This window comes from Leptinotarsa decemlineata, unplaced genomic scaffold, assembly GCF_025532065.1.
Source record: "Leptinotarsa decemlineata unplaced genomic scaffold, Ldec_3_MD MMD2_tig00000505_RagTag_RagTag, whole genome shotgun sequence".
Taxonomy (NCBI): Eukaryota; Metazoa; Arthropoda; class Insecta; order Coleoptera; family Chrysomelidae; genus Leptinotarsa; species Leptinotarsa decemlineata.
Window position 1 is genome coordinate 18,579,247 of NW_027412549.1, and position 21,762 is coordinate 18,601,008.

The following is a 21,762-nucleotide window of genomic DNA, read 5'->3' on the forward strand; positions in this document are numbered from 1 at the left end:
ACCAACCGTGGCAATGGAATTAATTACGGGTCCAACTCTCTGGACCTGTACGTTAAGGAGGTTGCGTTAATTGCTATGAAGTGCCGCTGAAAATTTGTTTTTGACATTAAGGAATGTACTATACATATCCATCTATATTAATCTTCATCACGTATTTATCTATAAACCTATGTATAAAGGTAATATTGAATTAGCTGATCATATTTTGGAGAATTACCTATTATATCCATCAGTATGAACAACTTTTCTCAAGAAAGTAATGGTCGCAAACAGATTTTTTTATAACTAAATTTATTTGGAACTATCTTTGCTCAAAATATTATCAGCTAATTAAATGTTACACTGTATATTATTTATTTATTGCAAAAATCTAAATTATGACAGTAATTTTTCGTACAACTAAAACAAAACACAACTTCTAACTTGTAATTGACGGTAGAATGAATAATGAATTTCTAACTTTTCAATCAGTCTTTTAATCAGCAATAAAAATCTCGGTGTTCATTTTTCACGGCGAAAACAACTAAAGTCGTTTGATCACTGCACTATTCGCCGCGACTGCCGCTCGACTCCGTGGCTCGCGCTGTACAGATTCATGCATTTGTTTTGCTCACCGGCCGCACCGCAAGTCGCCCACGGGATTCGCTCGGTACCTTTCGTCGGTCGCTTCGCCGGTCGCGTGGGTTTCAGTCGCTAGACGCATTGCCGTTCACACTTCGCGAATATTCGCATCGGCGAAAGTCCCGTGGCCAGGCTGTTACGTACAAACTCCACCAAAAAATATAAATTATTTAGCACAGTTAAATCTGATGAATATGTTGTTAACTATAACAGTTGGGCTGAAAAGTTCGTAGGCTAACATAGAAAGAAGAAAAAAAAACATGTTTTGATTTTTTATTGAATTAGTATTCATTATAGTTGCCTTTGAGGGCGATTCAAAGATTATTACGGTCATACTATTCTTCGATATCATTTTTATAATACGATTTGTCTTAGCCTCAAAATAGGCCTGTTTCTATGGTCACCTACCTCTTTATTGGCACTGAATTTATTTCCAGCGAGCATTCTCTGAGAACAGAAAAAAATCGCTGGGGGCCAGATCTGGAAAACAGTTCACATGGAATCAAAACTTTTGTAACAACATAATAGTTCTAGGGGGTCGTTTTCCAGATGTCGTAATACCCTTTTAATTTTCACTAGGTGAATCAGTCGGTTGAATCGTACTCCTCCAACTATCGTACTGGAGCTTTATACAGAGTAAATACAAGAATTTATTTCTTAAATTTATAAAAAGTCAAAGGGTAAAACATCTGACATCATACTTCAAAGGCGTGGTACTAAAGTGCCCGTTCACATTGAACAGTGTCGTATTACATGAATTGGATGTTATTTTTCAGCACATTTATTACTTTTGGTGGTAAAAAATACCCGCAGCATAACCTTCAATAGTAACACACCAGGTTTGTGACATGTATGAAATAAAAATATTCGTGACTTTGAATTTAAACGAGCAACAGTCATATTGTTATCTAGTAATCGCTAACATGAAAAATTCGTTTTTATAAGCTTTTTGAAATGAGATTCCACTATGGTCTGCAAATGCACTTTCCAAGATACAGGGTGTCGAACATTTTTGAAAAATTCATTTTTTATTAACCTTGTAAATATCCCTAATCTGCTGGTATTGAAATTTGTCAGTATTATTTTCAGTGACAAGATATTTATTGAACCTCAATTAGATACAAATATTGAGTCCAGAGGCGGCTCGGTGCACAGTTTAGCCAACGTTATTGATCAAAAAGTGTACGCCACTGACATTTCTTGTAAAATTTAATTTTTTGTTGGGTGAAATATCTAATAGTGAAACTTTTCGTATCTCGCTATGTTTGACATAAAAATTAAGAACGGAAAACGGATAAAAACAAGCAGTGCGCTATGCATTGAAAAAAGCAACAACTAATGAGCCTTTTTCCTGAGAATAGCACAGGGAACGTGTCACGAGAGGCAGCACTAGTAGTAGGGACAAACATAAACTATTCACATGTAAAACAGTGTTATTTACGTAATATTAATTTATTATTCAAAAATATTAATCTGATATGAAAAATTATTTTGTGCTAGTATAATGCCAACAAAGCATTGCTGTTTTGCGAATTGTACGTCGGATAATCAATATCCGGCAGAAAACTTGTTTTTTATACCATTTATAAAACCTCATAATAATGAGGTTAGATGTAAGAAATGGATACATGCTTCGAGGATAGTGGAGTTAACAGTGCAAAAAATATATAAATATTCATATGTATGCTCTAAACATGAAATGAATAGTAAACTTTTCATAAATAATTATCATTGATTAGAATGAGATATAACCTCAATCGTTTATTAAATTATATTAATTTATTATATTTAATTAAATTTATTTCATTACCATCTATATTTGATTCATATTTCACTCGGAAATAAATCTGAAATTCATAATTATTTTTAATTTCTTTTATTACAGTTTGAATCTACCGCTACTCTTTTACTAGAGTCTGTATACTAACCTGTATATTAATTCACTTTTTTCCAGTTACTTTTAAATTACGGCATGCAAGCCAACGTTTCAATGATACAACATTGTTATTCTTCACAGTAGCAAATTTTAGTTTTGCTCCAGAAACATTTTCTTCTGTTAAAAAAATTCTTTTTTAATTGTTTATATGAGGATTTTATATAGGATGTTTATATGAGGATAAGGCAGTGTTTGTCCCTACAGAACCCTAATGGTGAGTGGTCTTTCAGGTCACATGGTAAGAGTACGCCTCTGCCAAACTCTGATTCGGTCCCCAACAGGGCAGGCATGTATGTGCTCGGTTGTTTCATTAGGCAAAAGTGCACTTATTCAAATTGAATAACTATTCAATGAAAGGCAGTTTGAAGTAGTCTCATAAAAACGGACAAAACTTTTGAAACAATCTAATATTTTATGGTCATTTACCAAAATGATTCAATATATATATATATATATATATATATATATATATATATATATATATATATATATATATATATATATATATATATATATATATTTAGATTTCAACTTTGTTAGACTATCTACTGATAATTTTTTCAAAATTCTAATCGGTTTCAAGTTCGCACAAGAAAGGGAACCTCGTACAACTACGTCGTGAGAACCATGCTGAGAGAAGAAATGAATTGATATTATTTTAAAAGGTTAGAAAAAGGGAAGCTGAAAATTATCAGATAGGTAGATACTAAATTTTAGTGATTACTGGCCATGGTTTCAAGAAGGCGTGCCGTAATATGTAGCAATTACGTCACACCTTACTAATTACTTTTGCCTCAATTAACGTGATGTAGTTGGTTATATTATATGAGTTAATTGAAAATCGATGGTCAAAGCAAACAACTGAAATTGTAATAAGCAGATTGCGGATTGATCTCAGATAATTATGAAAATGAAATTATTAGTATAACACACCCCTTTCAAAGTTCAAAACAATTTATGTCTCGTTTCCCATGAGACGTTCAGGTAGGAAACAAGAAACACTGATACGTATTTCAAGGCTCCAATTCATGGAAACACATAAAATTAACTGAAACTGATAATGGAGACCTCTGGTAGATAATGTAATGATAATGGAAATACTTATTTCTAACTTTTGTTTTTATACAGCTCCCACAAATCGCTAAACAGACTAATAACCTGCAAAATTTGAATGTTGGTGAACTGAAGAGCAACACTTCCTTGAAGTATCCATATTATTGATTTTATTCATTCATTGTGGACACATCAACAGATTTAAATATGAAAAACTGTTTATTATTTACGGTTTCGGGATCAACTGTTGAAATGTCTGTGTAAATATCTTCAATATTGGAAGCAATAACACAGATCTCTGAAGATGCGAAGGCCAGTCGCGATGAAACGTCAGAAATAAATTCCGATAGACGACGGCCTGAAAACAAGAAACGACCAACAGTTTCGAGAAATTGCCGTCTAAATCTGTATGTAGGTCTTCAAAATTGAAAATAAATATTTATACTGATAAATTTTGAAATGCATACGTATCTAATTTTCCTGAAGATGAATATGAAGATGTTGAGAATTAAAACTTTCTATGTTTTTCACCACTTTTATTTGTAACTAACGTTACTCTGCAGTTTCGTCACATATACATACATACATTAAATTATAATTAAATTAATTTAATGTATAAGTTTGAAAATGTCCTTAAAGGACGAAACTGCAGTAACGTTAGTTACAAATAAAAGTGGTAAAAACATAGAAAGTTTCAATTACCTTTTCTTCATTATGATTTCCTACCACGTAGTAATGGCTACATCCAGCAATTTATTGAATAGTCAGCAGTTTTGTTTATTGTTTTTGGCACATTTCATTCTTCATATTTTGACGTATCTGGTGGATGTGTATCCCATTATTAAAAATAAATATGAACCTTTCTGCTCATACAAGAGTTTTGGAGAAAACTGGAGAGAAACAGCAATCGATAAATTTCATATACAACGTTCTTAAGTGTACCTATGTTTTCTCATAAACATAACGAATAACGCCCACTATAAAATTCGACAATTCATATATTTGTAATGATCAAAGAATACATGTACAATTCTTCTGGGCAAATAACAACATTCGATTTCTAATTAAAAAACAAAAAATTTCAAAATAAATAACTTTTGTGAACATTATGTTTTCTTTGTAAATTCGAACAGTTTCTTATTTCAATCTGAAATTAATTCTGTTGTAAATGATTCAAATATTGAGACAAATTCACCTGGCAATTGTTTTTAATTTTTTTTTTCATTTATTTATTTATTTACAGTCGCATCGACCACTAGGGTCATTAGCGACTTGTCGATATATTACATGGAAAAAAAAATTTAGAGAGTATGTAACAAATTGGTATTTCTGAGGAAAGCTAATAGATTATTAATATCACATTCATCTCCTAATATGTCCTTTATTGATGGTGGGAAGCCATAAGTTTGTCTTTCATTGTGATATAGCACGCACTCGGTGAGAATATGTTTAACACTTTGAGGACTATCACACACTTCACATACTGGGGGATTTTCTTCAGATAGTAGGTATCCATGGGTGAGACGAGTGTGGCCATTGGGGTTGTTTTTCCAAGGAGATACTAACTGTTTTATCTCATGAAGTTTTGCTGACGAACTATTCCATTGTGATTGCCAACTATTGATGATCGTTTGCTTGTATAGAGATTTCAGATCCGTGTGAACAGCAAGTAACACTGTATCTGTTAGCGGGTTAGTAACTGCTTCTTTCGCTAGTTTGTCAGCTCTTTCATTTCCAACTATACCCATATGTGAACGGACCCACATAAACCGGATGCAAATATGTTTTTGATGTAGTAGGTGGAGAGACTGTTTTATGCGAAGCAAGATGGGATGATTGGTGTATAGTTGTGTAATTGTTTCGAGAGCGTTCAGTGAATCTGTGACAATCAGAAATTTTGGGATGTTCTTTTCCTCCATATACTTTAGTGCTCTCCAAATAGCGTATATTTCACCTGTAAGTATTGTGTTTTCTTTCGATAATTTAAATGAACAGCTGAAATCAGAGCTGGTGAAAGCTGCCCCTACTCCATCTTCCATTTTAGATGCATCAGTGTATACTGGAAAGAAGTCTTCGTATTGCTCCAGAAGATGGTTGAATGCTATATTGAACATCCTGTGATTTGTATTCTTTTTCTCAAATTGTAGCAGTCCATATTCAATGTTGGCTCGGGAGATTATCCAGGGAGGAGTATTGGGTGTATTAGGAGTTGAGAAAATGCTTGGTTGTTTTAGTTGGAGACTCGAAAGATACTGGTTATATCTTTGGTAAAAAGGAGGGTCTGCTCTGATTTTTTTGCAAAAATGTTTTTAAATCTCTGTGCTATTACATTGTGGTGTACCGGATTATCTGGATTGGATATGATGGATGCTGCGTAGCTGAGTGTCATAAGCTTCCTTCTGTTAGCTAATGATGGTTCACTTGCTTCACAGTATGAGCTTTCCGTTGGACTTGTGCAAAAAGCTCCGAGGATAATTCTGATGGCGTTGTTGTGAATGGTATCCAGTTGTTTTAATATGGATTTTTTGGCAGAGTTGTATACTATTGCCCCATAGTCCAATTTAGACCTGATCAGTGATCTATAAATTAACATTAACATCGATGAGTCTGAACCCCAGGTTCGAGAGGCAACTGTTTTCAAGAGGTTGAGTCCATTCTGACAAGTCATTTTTAAATATTGGACGTGGAGTTTCCAGTTTAATTTTTGATCAAATATCAGTCCTAAGATTTTAATAATTTTTTGATATACAAAAAACCGAAATAAAACGTTTCCAAAATTACTGTGCGATAGCTTTAATATCTATATATCAGGGTTGATTTCAATTAATCAATATGATTATCTACAATTTCGAAATTGTTCTTCAAATTATAACTTAACCACGACTGAATATTTCTACCTGCCAAATTTCTACATGATAAATTCATCACCTAAACTTTTTACCCATCTATTACCATAAAGTCAATAAAGAGGAACAATGCAAGTCTATTTGATTATTGAGCAATAATGCCGGATTTTTACATCTAGTGATCTCTAAGCATTCCACAAGGTTGAGATTTGATTGAACTCGTGTCCCTCTATCAATGTTGAATTGGTCTTTTCATTCTAAAAACGACTTCTATTCTCTTTTACTCTTTTGGAAAAAGTTCTTCCGGATTGTCCGATATAAAACTGTGTACAAGAACTACAAGTCAACTTGTATACTCTCCATCTATCCGACACTGGAGTTTTATCTTTATCATTTTGAATGAATTTACTCAAATTATTATTGTTTTGTAGGCTACTGTTGAAAACGGGAGATATTATTGTATTTTTTAATATAAAAAGAATACTGTATGAAGGCTATTTTTCGGGATTTCTGGCGATGATAATCCTCACAGCACCAGCTCGGGTATTACGACCGTTATCACATCACCTTCGAAAATGTCTACCGCAGAAGTAGACGAAACGTCAGACATAAAAACCTGCAGACCACGGCGGGAAAACCCGGAAAATAGCCTTCATACAGTTATCTCCTGCCACGACAGTTTATATTCTTCGGTAGAAAAAATATTTGGACCGTTTTCTTCAAGTTTATAAGCTAGTCATATTTCTTAAAACCGTTTTTGAAATGAAGGGGCTCCGTTATTATTGACAAATATCCGTCATAAAAAGAAATTACTCCTATACAATAATATATTTATGATAACAAAAATTAGGTGGTGGATATTTTATTTTATTTGCACATCTGTCCGATTGGAAAGATAATATTGATTAGGTCCAATACATATTTTCAAATACCAATTAGATTTATTCAGAAAGTTCAAATAAAAAATCCAAGATGTATGACACAATTCTGTATTGTAGACTTTCTCAGAATCAAAAGCTAGTATCGTTTTTGTTCCAACGGTTTACAGATACCTGGTTTCCAAAAAATAAATTATGTTGGCAGGATAGTCATAGTATTATTATTATAAATTAGTTCGCCTGAAGAAAATAGTAAACTATGCAAGTGATTCTCTCCATGAGGTTCTCCAAATTAGTTGGTGAATATTTTATTTTATTTGCACATCTGTCCGATTGGAAAGATAATATCAATTGGTTCCAATACATACTTTCAAATACCAATGAGATTTATTCAGAAAGTTCAAATAAAAAATTCAGGATGTATGACACAATTCTGTATTGTAGGCTTTCTCAGAATCAAAAGCTAGTATCGTTTTTGTTTCAACGGTTTAGAGATACCTGGTATCCAAAAAATAAATTATGTTGGCAGGATAGTCATAGTATTATTATTATAAATTAGTTCGCCTGAAGAAAATAGTAAACTATGCAAATGATTTTCTCCAAGAGGTTCTCCAAAACTCTGGTTCCAGCTAGTTGCCTTGCACTGAAAGCTGCAGAGGAGTAAGAAATATAAATCTCGTTCGATGGTCGTAATGGAAGCTTATGGTTTGATACTTTCGTCTATTTCAAGGATGACGTCTCCGTCACAGAATATCTTTCGGGAGAAACGGGGTTTCTGTGACCTTTATTCTGTGTTAGATGTGTTTAATGTTATTTTTAGCGGTAAATTCAAATTACTCCAAGTTTATCGACTATATGATATAATTTTATGCAAAAAATGATTACTAGGTCTTCTAGGCAGGTTGTTAGGTCAACATTTTAACAAAATAAGCTTTATGTTACCACGTTCCCTGAATTAGTGAAAATTTTTAGGTTGGTAGTAATCTGGTCATGTTGAGTTATATCTTGTGAAAGGTTTTCTTTTTCTAACACACTTATTTCTTCACAGGTTTTTTCTTTAAGGGTAGTTGAGTAAACAAAATTGATTCGTGTAGCTTAACACCACTGATAAGATCTATAACAGATTGAAACAGCGCTGGTATTGAATCACGAATGGTTTGTTTTTGAGACCTGGTTTTATAAATTCTCCATTTTTCATTATTTGTTCGTAATTCAATTTCTATTTTGCAGAAAACAAATCTCACTAACTTACCTCACATAATGCAACCCCAGTCTCCAACTTCTCCATGAAGTTTTCGACTGCAATGTTCAAATGAGGGTACATGGTTTGCAACCACTCGGCCAAATCTTCTTTCATGGCATAGAGATATTCTTCACTAGACTTGAAGGGCCGAAAAGGCCTGGCCTCCAAAAGAACAGACGAAGACATCGTTTCTGGGTTGATTCAAAGCGTCAGAGGAATTAGCCGAATGATTATGATTTTGACATTTTGGAATACGGCGGTGTTTCTATTCGCAACCTGAAAAAACATTGATCAGTTGAGAAATGATGATGAATAACATATGAGTAATATAATTAGCAGGTATCAAAGATGCAGTTGATATTCTCGGCCTTTCTCAAGATCGCACGTTAGAAGGTTGGGTTAGGTTAGGTCCAAAGTGAGTGGGTCTATTCGACTCTCCACCGCAACCCGCAAGGGTTTATTTTGGCTCACACCTATTCACACTCGACTAAATAAACCCAGCTTCTTAACTAAGCCGATTAGTTTGTATGGTAAGTGATCTTTCAGATCAGACGGTAAAAGTACGGCTCTGCCGAACTCTAAAAACCTGATTCGGTCCCCAGCGGGGCAGGCATAAAGTATATGCTCTGCTGTTAGATAATTTTCCGAACAGAGGCTGCACACACTGTCTTTCGACAGTCCGAGTCTCTGCATGAGATGATTCAAATGACATTGACCTGTAAGAAGGCCTGTTAAACATCGTAGTCCAACAACTGTTCGAAATTCGAAGGGTGAATAAACGCTTTGGAGTGAGCCAATCGTGGAAGATTCTGCCAGAAGTCCATGAATCTTCTTGCCATCCATGTGTTCAATCTTTGTTTTGCAAAGCATGAAGCGATGCCAATGACAGGTTCTGGTCCAATGAAGCTGCTTGCAGCACCCCCCTTTGCAAGGGAGTCAGCAGCCTAATTGCCTTCCAGCTCTGTATGGACAGTATGAAATACAGCTTGAAATACAGTCGCATAGGTTTCTAGGCAGGTTGATGTCTCTGTCCTGGGTCTGCGACTGAAAACACCTGCCCTAGAACCGAAAGGTGTTCACACAAGTTAGAAGAGCCAGGGGTTGAAGGGGATAATCATGCCTTAAATTTCGAATACTGAAGTATCCAATATTATGTTTCTTCATAGAATACAACTACCTGAAGAGCGATTTTGACTTTAATACTTGAAATACTGGTTAGTTTTTATGTTTGTCGTGTATACGTTCTATAAAATCTTCTGCGATATACATAAGTCTCGATAAAACTCAATTTGAAAAAAGTATTCCCACACTGTTTATTGTCACAAAATTGACATTCTCATGTTGAATTCTTTCAAAATTGGAAATCCGAAAAAACAAATCCTCGAATAGCACTGGCATGTAACTGTTTTATCCCTTATTAGGGATAAAACCCTTGATGAAGCTAATAAACATTAGCGAAAGCCCGGACAGCTGAACAGAGTATTATTCATTTTCTTAACAGACCGAATCCCCGAAAAACCACCTAATATAAAAATACCGGTTGAAGATGGCCTTCCCCTTTTAAATTTAGTCATAGACACTCAAAAGCACGCACACACAAAAGCATATATATATATATATATATATATATATGAAATCTAGAAAGGTTAATGCAGTCAAGCTGCTGGAAAATAATTCCATGAAAATCAAAAAATAAATAGATAAGTACTCTTTGATCATTCCCATATTGATTTCAATTTAAGAGCCACCGGTATACAGCTGTTTCAGCCTATTGGGCATCGTCAGTACCGGGCAGGCGGTCCTCGATTGAAGACAAAATGAGAAAAAACCAAGAAAGTACTTGATAAAAATAGCTGCGTAAACGCAAGCGAAACATTGGGTGTCACACCAATAGGTGGTTCCACTTATGTTTCGCTTGCGTTTACGCAGCTATTTTTATCAAGTACTTTCTTGGTTTTTTCTCATTTTGTCTTCAATCGAGGACCGCCTGCCCGGTACTGACGATGCCCAATAGGCTGAAACAGCTGTATACCGGTGGCTCTTAAATTGAAATCAATATGGGAATGATCAAAGAGTACTTATCTATTTATTTTTTATATATATATATATATATATATATATATATATATATATATATATATATATATATAGTGGACACAACACTCCAAAAGTGAGGCAAACCGCGGACACGTGTTTCTGGCTATTGGCCTCATCAGCGCGGTGCAGCCAAGTGTAAAGATGGGCAACACTTGTTTGCCGAAAGCAGGAAACAACACATATGCACGGAGTCAACAACAGGAGCCAACCGCACATTTGTGGTTCCAGTTATAAGATCTAGAATTCCCAGGCTACATCTAACATGACCACGTAGGGGTCTGTAGTCTGTAGCCTGGGAATTCTAGGTCTTCTAACTGGAACCACAAATGTGCGGGTGGCTCCTGTTATTGACTCCGTGCATATGTGTTGTTTCCTGCTTTCGGCAAACAAGTGTTGCCCATCTTTACACTTGGCTGCACCGCGTTGATGAGGCCAATAGCCAGAAACACGTGTCCGCGGTTTGCCCCACTTTTGGAGTGTTGTGTCGACTAATTGTTTCATTTTTGATTTTTATATCATATCCACTCGATAAAATGAATTTTTGTATTTATATCCTGGACCCGGATGTCACGCAGGTAGCTATAGCTGTCTACGTGGTCATGTTAGATGTAGCCTGGGAATTCTAGGTCTTCTAACTGGAACCACAAATGTTCGGTTGGCTCCTGTTGTTGACTCCGTGCATATGTGTTGTTTCCTGCTTTCAACAAACAAGTGTTGTCCATCTTTACACTTGGCTGCACCGCGCTGATGAGGCCAATAGCCAGAAACACGTGTCCGCGGTTTGCCGCACTTTTGGAGTGTTGTGTCGACTAATTGTTTCATATTTTATTTTTATATCATATCCACTCGATAAAATATATCTTTGTATATATATATATATATATATATATATATATATATATATATATATATATATATATGCTTTCGAAAAAAAATTATTATATACACCCCACTGTTACGGTATAAAGGTTAACAACCTGTCCTTTAATCTTATCACAACGACCTTCAAAGATAACAAATATACGATATCAGGTATCTTTAATTGCATCAATTAGTTCACTGAAAAATTAATAACTGTTTTTATGGAACATTGAAAAATTATTTTGTAAAGGTGCAAAAATCAAACTTGTTTGATGCAAAATATCGTTGTTTTTGTTCTGGCACTTTATTCCAGTTGTATTTTATTCCATCAAGATTCTATAGTACCTACGTATTCTTCCTTCACGTAGCTATTTGAAAATTTATCAATAACATTAGAATTTCTAACATCAACAAAATATATCTTGAGAAAAAAAAGGTTTTTGAAAATTTAACAAAATAGGGCATATACTATCATCAGTTAAATCAATAAAACGTATACAGCCAAGGCAAACTTACTTTCAACAAGTTATGAAATACTCAACATAAATTAATATTTCCAAAACAAAATGAGGCTTGCTCCCAACAAACCATAATTTTCATGAGCCTCTTGACAACAGCAAACAAAAATATTGTACGTTAATATTATCAAAAGGTGTTTTTCAGATAACTATATACATTGTAAGTGATGTTTGCCAGAAATTAAAAAAATTCTTAGAAGGTGATAACAAAAACGTACTAATTTTCAAAACAAACTATATTTATTCATTTCAGAAAATTGAATCAGTTTCATTTTATAGAATCAATTTTTGCGGACGTGGGTGATTGTATTAGTCACTCCTTCATCATAGGAAATCCCAGATATATGAGATATAAAATGAAAGCACAAGCGCGCTTAGAATATGTTTCACGCTCTTTGTCGGACTGCCACGGTTGAATCTATTTAGCCGGATTCTTGTATAAAATATATAGAGAAGATGAAACCACGTATGTTTTTCTGCAAATGAAAGATATACTATATTTCATTTTCAACAGATTTTTTTTAGAAATGATGACGGAAATATCAGTATCATTATTACAAAATTTGAACGATTACCAGACGTTCTAAATAACTTTTCATTTTTAGATTTCATAGAATTTTCACATTTGAAATCACTATATAATGACTTATATATTTTGGCTGAAATCGAATTTACTTTCATTGCTTTAATTCCTTTGTTTGACCAACACGTTGATTTTTTATTTAAAAAATAACGTACTTATTCATCTATAAGGATAGATTAGATATGAACTCATATAATTTTTTTGAAAGAAAAGTTTTGGCTTTCTACTTCTCCATCTTTATACTAAAAAAAATGTGGGAATCTTCCAAAGAAGGGAAGAAAGAAATTGATTTCAAAATAAACTGTATACAAATATGTGCAGTTCATGTAAAGATCACAATATAAGAAGAAACAAAGATCAGCAGGAGACCTTCTATCGTATGTCACCCATATTTGGAATAACGCAATCGAAGAACATAGAGAATCAAGAGCTGTTATGCTTGATATTTCTAAGGTCTTTGACCGTGAGTGGCATGAGGGTTTGCTGGCCAAACTTTGATGCTGTGCCTTGTCGGATCATTTTTGTGTATGGCTCTTCAGCTTCCTGTAAGAACGTTCCCTGCAAGTAGCCGTCGATGGATATGTCTCGAATACTTTCATCATCAACGCTGGTAATCACCAGGGATCCATATTGTCCCCAGGAGTAGGTTGTATATCTTAATGAGGATCTAGAAGTGATTTCGAATTGGGGTGAAAGTAACCAGGTTCAATTCAATGCCACAAAAACCAAGACATCGGTTTTCTCCAAGAAGATAAATGTTTCCTAACCGGTTATAATTAATAATGTCAGGTCAGACAATTCCACTTTCTGCTTCGATAAGTTTGTTGGGGGTTGAAATGGACACCAATATGTCTTCGTACAATCATGTCGCTGGAATTGTAAAGGCTGCTTCTCATAATCTTGGAACAATGTTCCGAACCAGAAAACTATACACACCTCAGTAACTTTTGATGCTTTATAAAGCTCAGATAAGTATTGAAGTATTGTTCTCATGTATGGAGCTCTGCCCCCAAACATACCCTGAAGTTAGATTAGGGGGTCGAGGAGTCAGGCACTAGGTCACTGACTCCAGGGGAATAGCCGAGGAGGTCAGACCAGCCTCTCGAGGACGCTTATCCCAAGACCGTTGTGCGCTATGAAGAATAGCACCAAGACCGTTGTGCGCTAAGAAGAATAGCACCCTGCACGAGGTGGCCCTGCATAGCAGTGTACTCTCAATGCTCTGGCAGAGAGAGGGGCTGGGAACCGAACACAACGGATCTAAACAAGGCAAGTTGACAAAATCCCCCAATCCACGGTGTGAGTTACCGTGCTGAGGACCGAATGGCAGCAGGGTAAGCTGTCGAAAAAACGGTACCTCTGAGACACCAGGTCGCATCTCAGAGTATCAAGACCTTACCGCGGCATGCGGGGCTCTGTCGCGGTGGACTAAGTTTCCCTAGCTACTCGTGGGATTCATATGGATTCAAAAAAAATTAAAAAGTACTCAGAGGGCTGAAGCCACAAGTACTGCACGGGGTAGAAATTCCAATTGCACAAGAGGCAAAATACTTGGGAGTCATTTTTGACCATAAGTTGACAAGGAATCAACACCTATAACTCTAGCATACATGGCGGCACACACAATAGACCTGCAAAGGTCGCAGTGTAGTGGCTGTCCAGCACAAAAGCCCCATATTAATCTAATCTACCCTGAAGTTGCTGGATTCCATCCAAAAGAGCTATCCGCCTGATTGGAACGCAAACATCACGTGCAACCTTGATAGCTTGGAACACCAAAGGAAATTTGGAGATTTGTCTGTCTTCTATAGATACTTTCACGGGAAGTGTTCAAGTGACTTGGTACATATGATTCCACCAAGAGCGGTACATATCAGAAATACGCGACGGACTGTGGCTGCTCATCGTTTTGAGTTTCAACTCAGTACATCTAGAACTTTACTGTTTAAGAACTCTTTCATCTGGAGAACTGCGTTTATGTGGAATAAACTTCCAAATGTATTTGATCTCCAGCGATCAAAAATCTTGTTTGAATTGAAAGCGGTGTATTTTTAGGAAAGATTAATTTGTGGGAGAGGTTTTGCTTGAAATCTTTTCGCTGGATATTTTTCAAATATTTGACGCATATTAGATGTGCTGAACATTTCTTAGGTTAACGCACAGATGGCGCTACTAGTATTGAATCTATATGTTTTTCAGGTAACCCTAACTTTCAAAAGACGAAAAGGCGATACAAAATACTATTGAAGCCAAGGCTTTGGCTTGGCCAGGAAAATCAACAGTTTGAACAGGGCGAAATAAACATCAGGATGATGCACGCAATGGACGCCCCAAAGAGGTTGTTACCGACGAAAACATCAAAAAAGTCCACCAAATAATTTTGGATGACCGCAATCTGGAGTTGAATAAGTTAGCCGAGGCTCTAAAGAGGTTAAAGAAATGTGTTGTACATATCGTGCATGAATATTTGGGTATGCGAAAGCCTTGTTCAAAGCAGGTGCCGCGCGCCTTCACAATCGACCAAAAACAACAACGTATTGATGATTCCGAGCAAAGCCGTGCCCAGGGGGGTCCGACCCCCTTGGGCACTCTACCAGTAACCACGTGCACCGCGGAAACAGTATGCAAAGTCCTGCAGTCACTCCTTTGTAACTTAATAACAGCTGTCGACCATGTTGGGATCGTAATATCGCACTTTCAAGATAGTTGAAGCAATATTGAAAACGAGTTTTCAAATTCATTTACAGGAGCAAAAGATTTGTTAGCCGAAGTCAATGAATAGATCAAGCTTCCACGGTTGACATCAGTACAGAAGCATGGCGCTAATCTAAATAGTAATAACCCTGAACAGTATCAGAAGACTTAACTACCCAGCTCAAAATAAGATTTACTGACAACAATAAAGTGATACCATACCACAAAGATCTGGCTAAGTGAGTTTGTCACATTGCTTGGATTCTTTCACAAAAGAGGAAACTCTGGATGGAGATGAAAAACCAATGTGTTCGAGGTGCAAGCAAAGGAGAAAATGTACAAAGTCCTTATCAATCTATAAGTTTTCCCGTATTTCAGTAATTCATTTGAAAATATTCTCTCCGACGGAAAGGTTCAGAGGCACATTGAATGTTTCCATTGACTTTTCTTCAGATGGATTAGATATGAGCAGTTATGCAGCAGACAATGTACTATGTTGCTGTATCGCTGCTGTTTCAATATTTTGACAGAATCAGAATCAACGAACTTAGGCGTGCGCAGCGTCATAGAACAGTGCTTAAAAAAAAAGTGTTCTACAGCGCCATCTAGTGGTGAGTTACAGAAAAATTGATAGTCTAAAAACCTACTCTATGAAAAATTACTTATACATGTCAAGTTTCATCACGATCGATTGAGCGATGTAGAAGTTTATCACTTACCAACCAACCAACCAACCAACCAACAAACATCCATTTTTATATATTAGATATATGCACTTTCAAATTACAGTGGGACTACCTACAACGGACATTACACAGCATATTGCAGACACCCATATAGTGGCACGTGGGATGAATACAACGACTGACACGTGTTCCCAATTTCGCCAAAATCACTTGTGAGCAATGAGGCATATGCCCTCATTCATGAACTGTAGCAAACGAAGCAGCACCTTTGATGTGATTTTTTTTCTTCTTTCCTTTTTTTATAATCTTAGTTCTTTGAATTGATTTGTATTTTTTGATAATTGGTTAGTCGCAGTTTGAACAAAATATAACCATAAAGTGATTGCTGCTATGTACACTCTTATACCAACAGTCTGTTCCGAGAAGGAAACGCTATTCCCAAGAGAGGACCTAGTGATGTACGAGGACCCGTTGGAACTAGATGAGGCACAAGGTGAATTTTTACTATGGAAATTGTTGTGGCAGGGCAAAATCTCTTCGAACCGGTATTCTTGCCCCATTAAAGCTGTCGGAGAGTGCAACAGGCAATTGTATTTTATACAATTGGCTGTTACACAACATTTATATGTTCAACAACATTTACATGTTGTTGAACATCTTGGCAACTCTACCAGTAACCACGTGCACCCTGGAAAAGTCATATTCCACACTTAGGCTCCTAAAAACCTACCTACGGAATTCTTATGGGCAAAAGAGGCTAACCGGGTTGGCCCTAATTGCAATTCACAGATATGCCATCATCCCAACTGATGATGTTATAACAGAATTTGCCCATAAAAAGTCTGGAAGGCTTGATTTTGCATTGCCAGGAACTAAATGCATTTCAACAAAGAATGTAGTGATTTGTTAAAGTCAGATACAAATTTTCAAAACTGAATTACCGCGTTAACGAATGGAACTTTGCGAGCTTTTTCCGACGAACGGTTTTCAAAATCTAGCTGACCCGTCAGAATTTGGAATTGTTTTTATCATTTTTCACTGTGGGGGACCCTCTCCTGTGGAGTGATGACTGGACTAATGCTTCGCGAAAGCATATTATAGCTTGAAAGAATATCTTGAAGACAGATTTCAACTACCAGAACCTTTGAGGTTAAATGGACTGATTTATTTTATTTATACATGTAAATCAATTCTTGACTGCTTTGTAGAATCTTATGTCCTGTCTACATGTAAGCGTTAGGCCCTGTATTGTTCCATTGTTACGTTAATTAATTCACTGTAAATTGACTGATTTATTTTATTTATTCATGCTTTGTCAATAAAAATTTGTTTTCTTCGACAATAAAGTACATTTTTAATTGAATTGAATTGAAAAACCTAACCACTTGAAAGATCCTTGATGGAGTATAAAGAATGGAGAAATATCGTTGAAGAAAATGATATTATTTTGAATTTGGGAAAGACAGCTTTGAAACATATCAATAAATGTTTTTGGAGGTTTTTGTGAATGTGTAATTCTGAAAATGGGAAATTAGTCGAAATAGATATTCACACCTAGGGATTTGAGTACGAGTGGGATGAAAGTATAGGAATACGAACAAGTTATATTGTCGATCATCAGGTCTTTGTTTGAAGGTGATTGACAATGTTTCATGATGGATTTCATTAGTTCGGACTTCCATTGTCTTATATTATATAAAATGATTTGAAAACCAATAAAAAAGGAAAATTTAAAAAGAATAGCTGAAAATAACAATTATATTCAGTAAAAAACCTGAAATGTCCCATAAATAGTCATCTCTCGGAGAAATTAGTCTAGTCATCACCCGAAAATGATTGTGGATACTAACAATCGAAACTTCGTGAAGTAACTTGGCTTAGAATCTCTAAATTTTCCAATTTTTTCTTTTACTTTTGTTTAATTGTTTTATCATTTTCAAATCATTTTATATAATATTAGACAATGGAAGTCCAAACTAATGAAATTGTACATAAATTACGTTTCAACGTCTGTTCTTCTTCGCTTTTGCGCCACCAAAACGATCCTTTGTTTGATCGGATCGTCCGAAAATTAAACAAATTGAGCATCGAAGATATTTCGCCAAACGACTACCATCTTTTCAATCATTTCGATAACTTTCTCACCGGTAGAACCTTAGCCAACCAGAACCAGACCAAAACGGCCTTCGTCGACTTCGTCAAATCCCAAAAACAACCTTTTCATGCTGAGGGAATTATGTTAGCAAAAGTGCGCTGATTAGAATGGCGCTTATTTCGATTAAATTAAATAAGTATTCACTAAGATATTAGAGTCTGAAGTAGACTCATTAAAGCGTACAAAACTTTCTAAAGAACCTATTAAATTTCTTGTGTGTTGAAATAAGATGTGGAGTTTGTCCCATGGAATATTTTATACACCGAGAATGCGAAACAATGGCGATATTATCTATTAATATTTTATACCTACTCGTATTCCCCACTCGCTTTTTATGGACTTTTCTAGGGAACTATCGTAAGGTGTCGTTGAATATCGGATATACTTTCAAAACTTAAATAATTGAATCATTTCCTAAATATTTTTCGTGGTTATGATGTTTAGTTACATATTACAAGAGCTTAAAATTATTTCCCATCGAAAATAAGGATCTGCATAATTGTCGTCCATAAAACATTTTTGTTGACTCATTGAATCATTTGTTCAGAAAAAGATTGAGAATATTCCGTTACTTGCCTTGGCACACCTAGACGACAATTTTGAGCTTGGTATTTTCTTACCCAACTATTGAATCATGTTTATAGAATTAAGATTACAGAGATGTCATTTCGAATTTTATTGCCATTATTAATGACAGGCAGGGATTTTTGCACGGTTACAAATATCATCAATAATCACAACGCTAAAACCTGAAATCGCCTAAGGTTCATAATGACCAATACCGTCAACACCTTGTCGGTTGAAAGAGAAAGGATTATCCAACACCTCAGGTGTTAATTTTATAGACAAATGGGAAATATAATAAGGGTTCACTATGTTCATGATTAAGAAGTGTTCTTTGACGTCTACTCATATTCCTGATCCTGATCTAAAAGGTTGAATTTAATAAGTCAATGGAGTGAGAGATCGTGTTATAAAATAGACGCAACGATTGAGTCGCCGCCAAATGAAATTGTTGATGCCCGTAGCAAAACTAAATTATGGGCGATATGAGAAATTGTATACTGTCAGATATAGCTTTGATCCAGAAAAAATTCACATCACACGTCGGTGAGCTGTGCTTTTTTGTCTTTTCAGCAACACTGTCTAAACCTCAATCCTAGTAAATCAACTTTAATAATTTTTGGAAAAGCCAAAGACCGTGGAAGGGCCATAGATAATATCGATTCGTATATTGAGGGACATTCTGTGGAATTGACTAACAAAATGAAATGTTTAGGACATATAAACTACAACCTCAGATTTGTTCATCAAGTCAATACTCTCATTCAAAGGTCGTACGGTACTCTGAAACATCTGTATTCAAAAGTTCAGCAGTAAGACGTTTTTCTGAATACCTTGAAACTGAGAGAAAGTTCATTCAAAGACATATTCCCATACTTTTTAAGGAATAATATCTAACCTATCTGGCTAAAATTTTATCACCCAAATTCCCGTCGAAAAAGAAAAAATATCTCTACATACAAAAACCCTCCAAAGAGTATGATAAAGTGGAAAAATATGTAATTTCTCAGAATAGATAAGTTTCACAATTTTTTTTTAATATATCACAAAAAGACAGGTCTTAAAAAGAAATAAAAAATGAGAATTCCATGATCGGTAGAAATGGGAAAAAGAGAATTCAGCAAACTAATGAACCATCAAAAAAGCACCATGAAAAGGGAAGATGTAATTATAGATTCATAAAAGCTCGGGGATAGATGGTTGAAATACCTAAAAAGGAATTATAAAAAATTACAAAAAAATCAGCAGATGAGGAACAACCACAAACGGACCAAGAGAAAAAGTTCAAATAAGTAGTGGGGATGAAAACAAACTGAAAGACACAAAAAAATGTATAGAACAGGAATGGGGGAAGATAGTGCAGATTAGCCAAATCACACAATCAACTGTAGACTTTAAAGAAAATTGCCGACTGATTATCCGTATCCTCAAAAACGTAACCACCTCGCCATTAGTGAAGAATCCTCTACGGGGTGGCCAAAAGAAAACGAAACAGCATCATCATTTCAAGAGAAGGCAAAGACCGGTTGATTTTTTATTGAAGAAGGATACTTTTTTCCGGTGTTGTTGACTACGCTGCTTCCATCTCCGAAAACGTCATGGGTGATCGAGTGAACTAAATTGACAAATTTAAATTTATATATATATATATATATATATATATATATATATATATATATATATATATATATATATATATATATATATATATATATATATATATATATATATATGTGTGTGTGTGTGTGTGTGTGTGTGTGTGTGTTTACTCACTGCTCATATAAGGGTGTTCCTTAAACACATGCTAATATTTAAGGAGGTAATTCTTAGACCCATTTTAAGGAAAAAACGTCCTATGGACGTATGTCCTAAACGCCTTAACTTTTGAGATACAGGGTGGCAAAGTTTTCAAAAATAATCAGTTTTTTAATAATAACTGAGATAATTTTGTAGACAATTTTGAGGCATGGAACATATGTACCAAATATGCCAAAGATGTCTACAAAATTATCTCAGTTATTATTAAAAAACTGATTATTTTTGAAAACTTTGCCATCCTGTATCTCAAAAGTTAAGGCGTTTAGGACATACGTCCATAGGAAGTTTTTTTCTTAAAATGGGTCTAAGAATTACCTCCTTAAATATTAGCATGTGTTTAAGGAACACCCTGTATATCCAACTCTCTTGCAACTTCCCTCTTATTAACCTACATGAGGATTTTCAACTGTTGCATCACCGCTAAAAACTTGGTTATTTGAATTTTACACATGAATTTTGAGGTTATGTGAAAAAATTGTGAATACAAAAGTTGTAGATCTTTTTATTACCTACAACTTTGTCATTTAACTTTTTTCCATAAGACTTGCAGCTTTGCCCTTAAAAACTCAGCCCCTCCTACTTTCCGAACTCAGATCACCCGTAATTTATTTTTCCTTTCATTTTTATCATATTCCCCTCTTTTTGTAATGGGTTTCATCTTACTGTAATTTTTTTCACTTTATTCCATTTTTAAGGCTGTAGCCCTGGTCTATTTTGCTATACGATAGCTTTGAGCATAGACACGCCTGCAGAAGATATTTTATAGCGATACACGTGTTGCATTTTCGCTAAACTGTTCAGAGAATATCTCACAATAAAGTGTTTCTTGGAGTAGATTCCATAATATTTCTTTTTTCGAATAATGGTGCTATTGAATAATATTCCCGAAATCTTTTTCCAAATGAAAATGAAATATTTAGGGTGATCCTCGAAACAAATTCATCTTCAACATTTTTTTCAACGCAAACGAAAGCCAGTTCATCGATTAATCAGCAAATCTTTTTATAGTGCTGCAATAACCGTATATTGTTTAGTATTCATTGACAATTTTCTGATGAAGATCTCTCAAATTGGAATCTCCCATAAAACAATCAGAAGTATGAGTCACCTTAATAAGAATCAAAACCAATGATCATGAACCCGTCTATTTAAAACGCACGTCTAGCCAAGAAACCGCATGGCGTAATTTTATGAATAGTTAGTCAGAAT

The 21,762-nt window shown here is 35.2% G+C and overlaps 1 protein-coding gene across 1 annotated transcript in view; it reads right to left on the reverse strand.

Moving 5' to 3' along the window:
- Positions 1 to 21,762, reverse strand: part of LOC111501916 (GAS2-like protein pickled eggs) — a 125,068-nt gene that overhangs the window by 88,683 nt on the left and 14,623 nt on the right. Inside the window, exon 2 of the mRNA XM_074174127.1 lies at positions 8,587 to 8,853. Coding sequence (XP_074030228.1) covers positions 8,587 to 8,763 — 177 coding nt within the window. The 5' untranslated portion in view covers positions 8,764 to 8,853. The remainder of the gene's footprint in view (positions 1 to 8,586; positions 8,854 to 21,762) is intronic.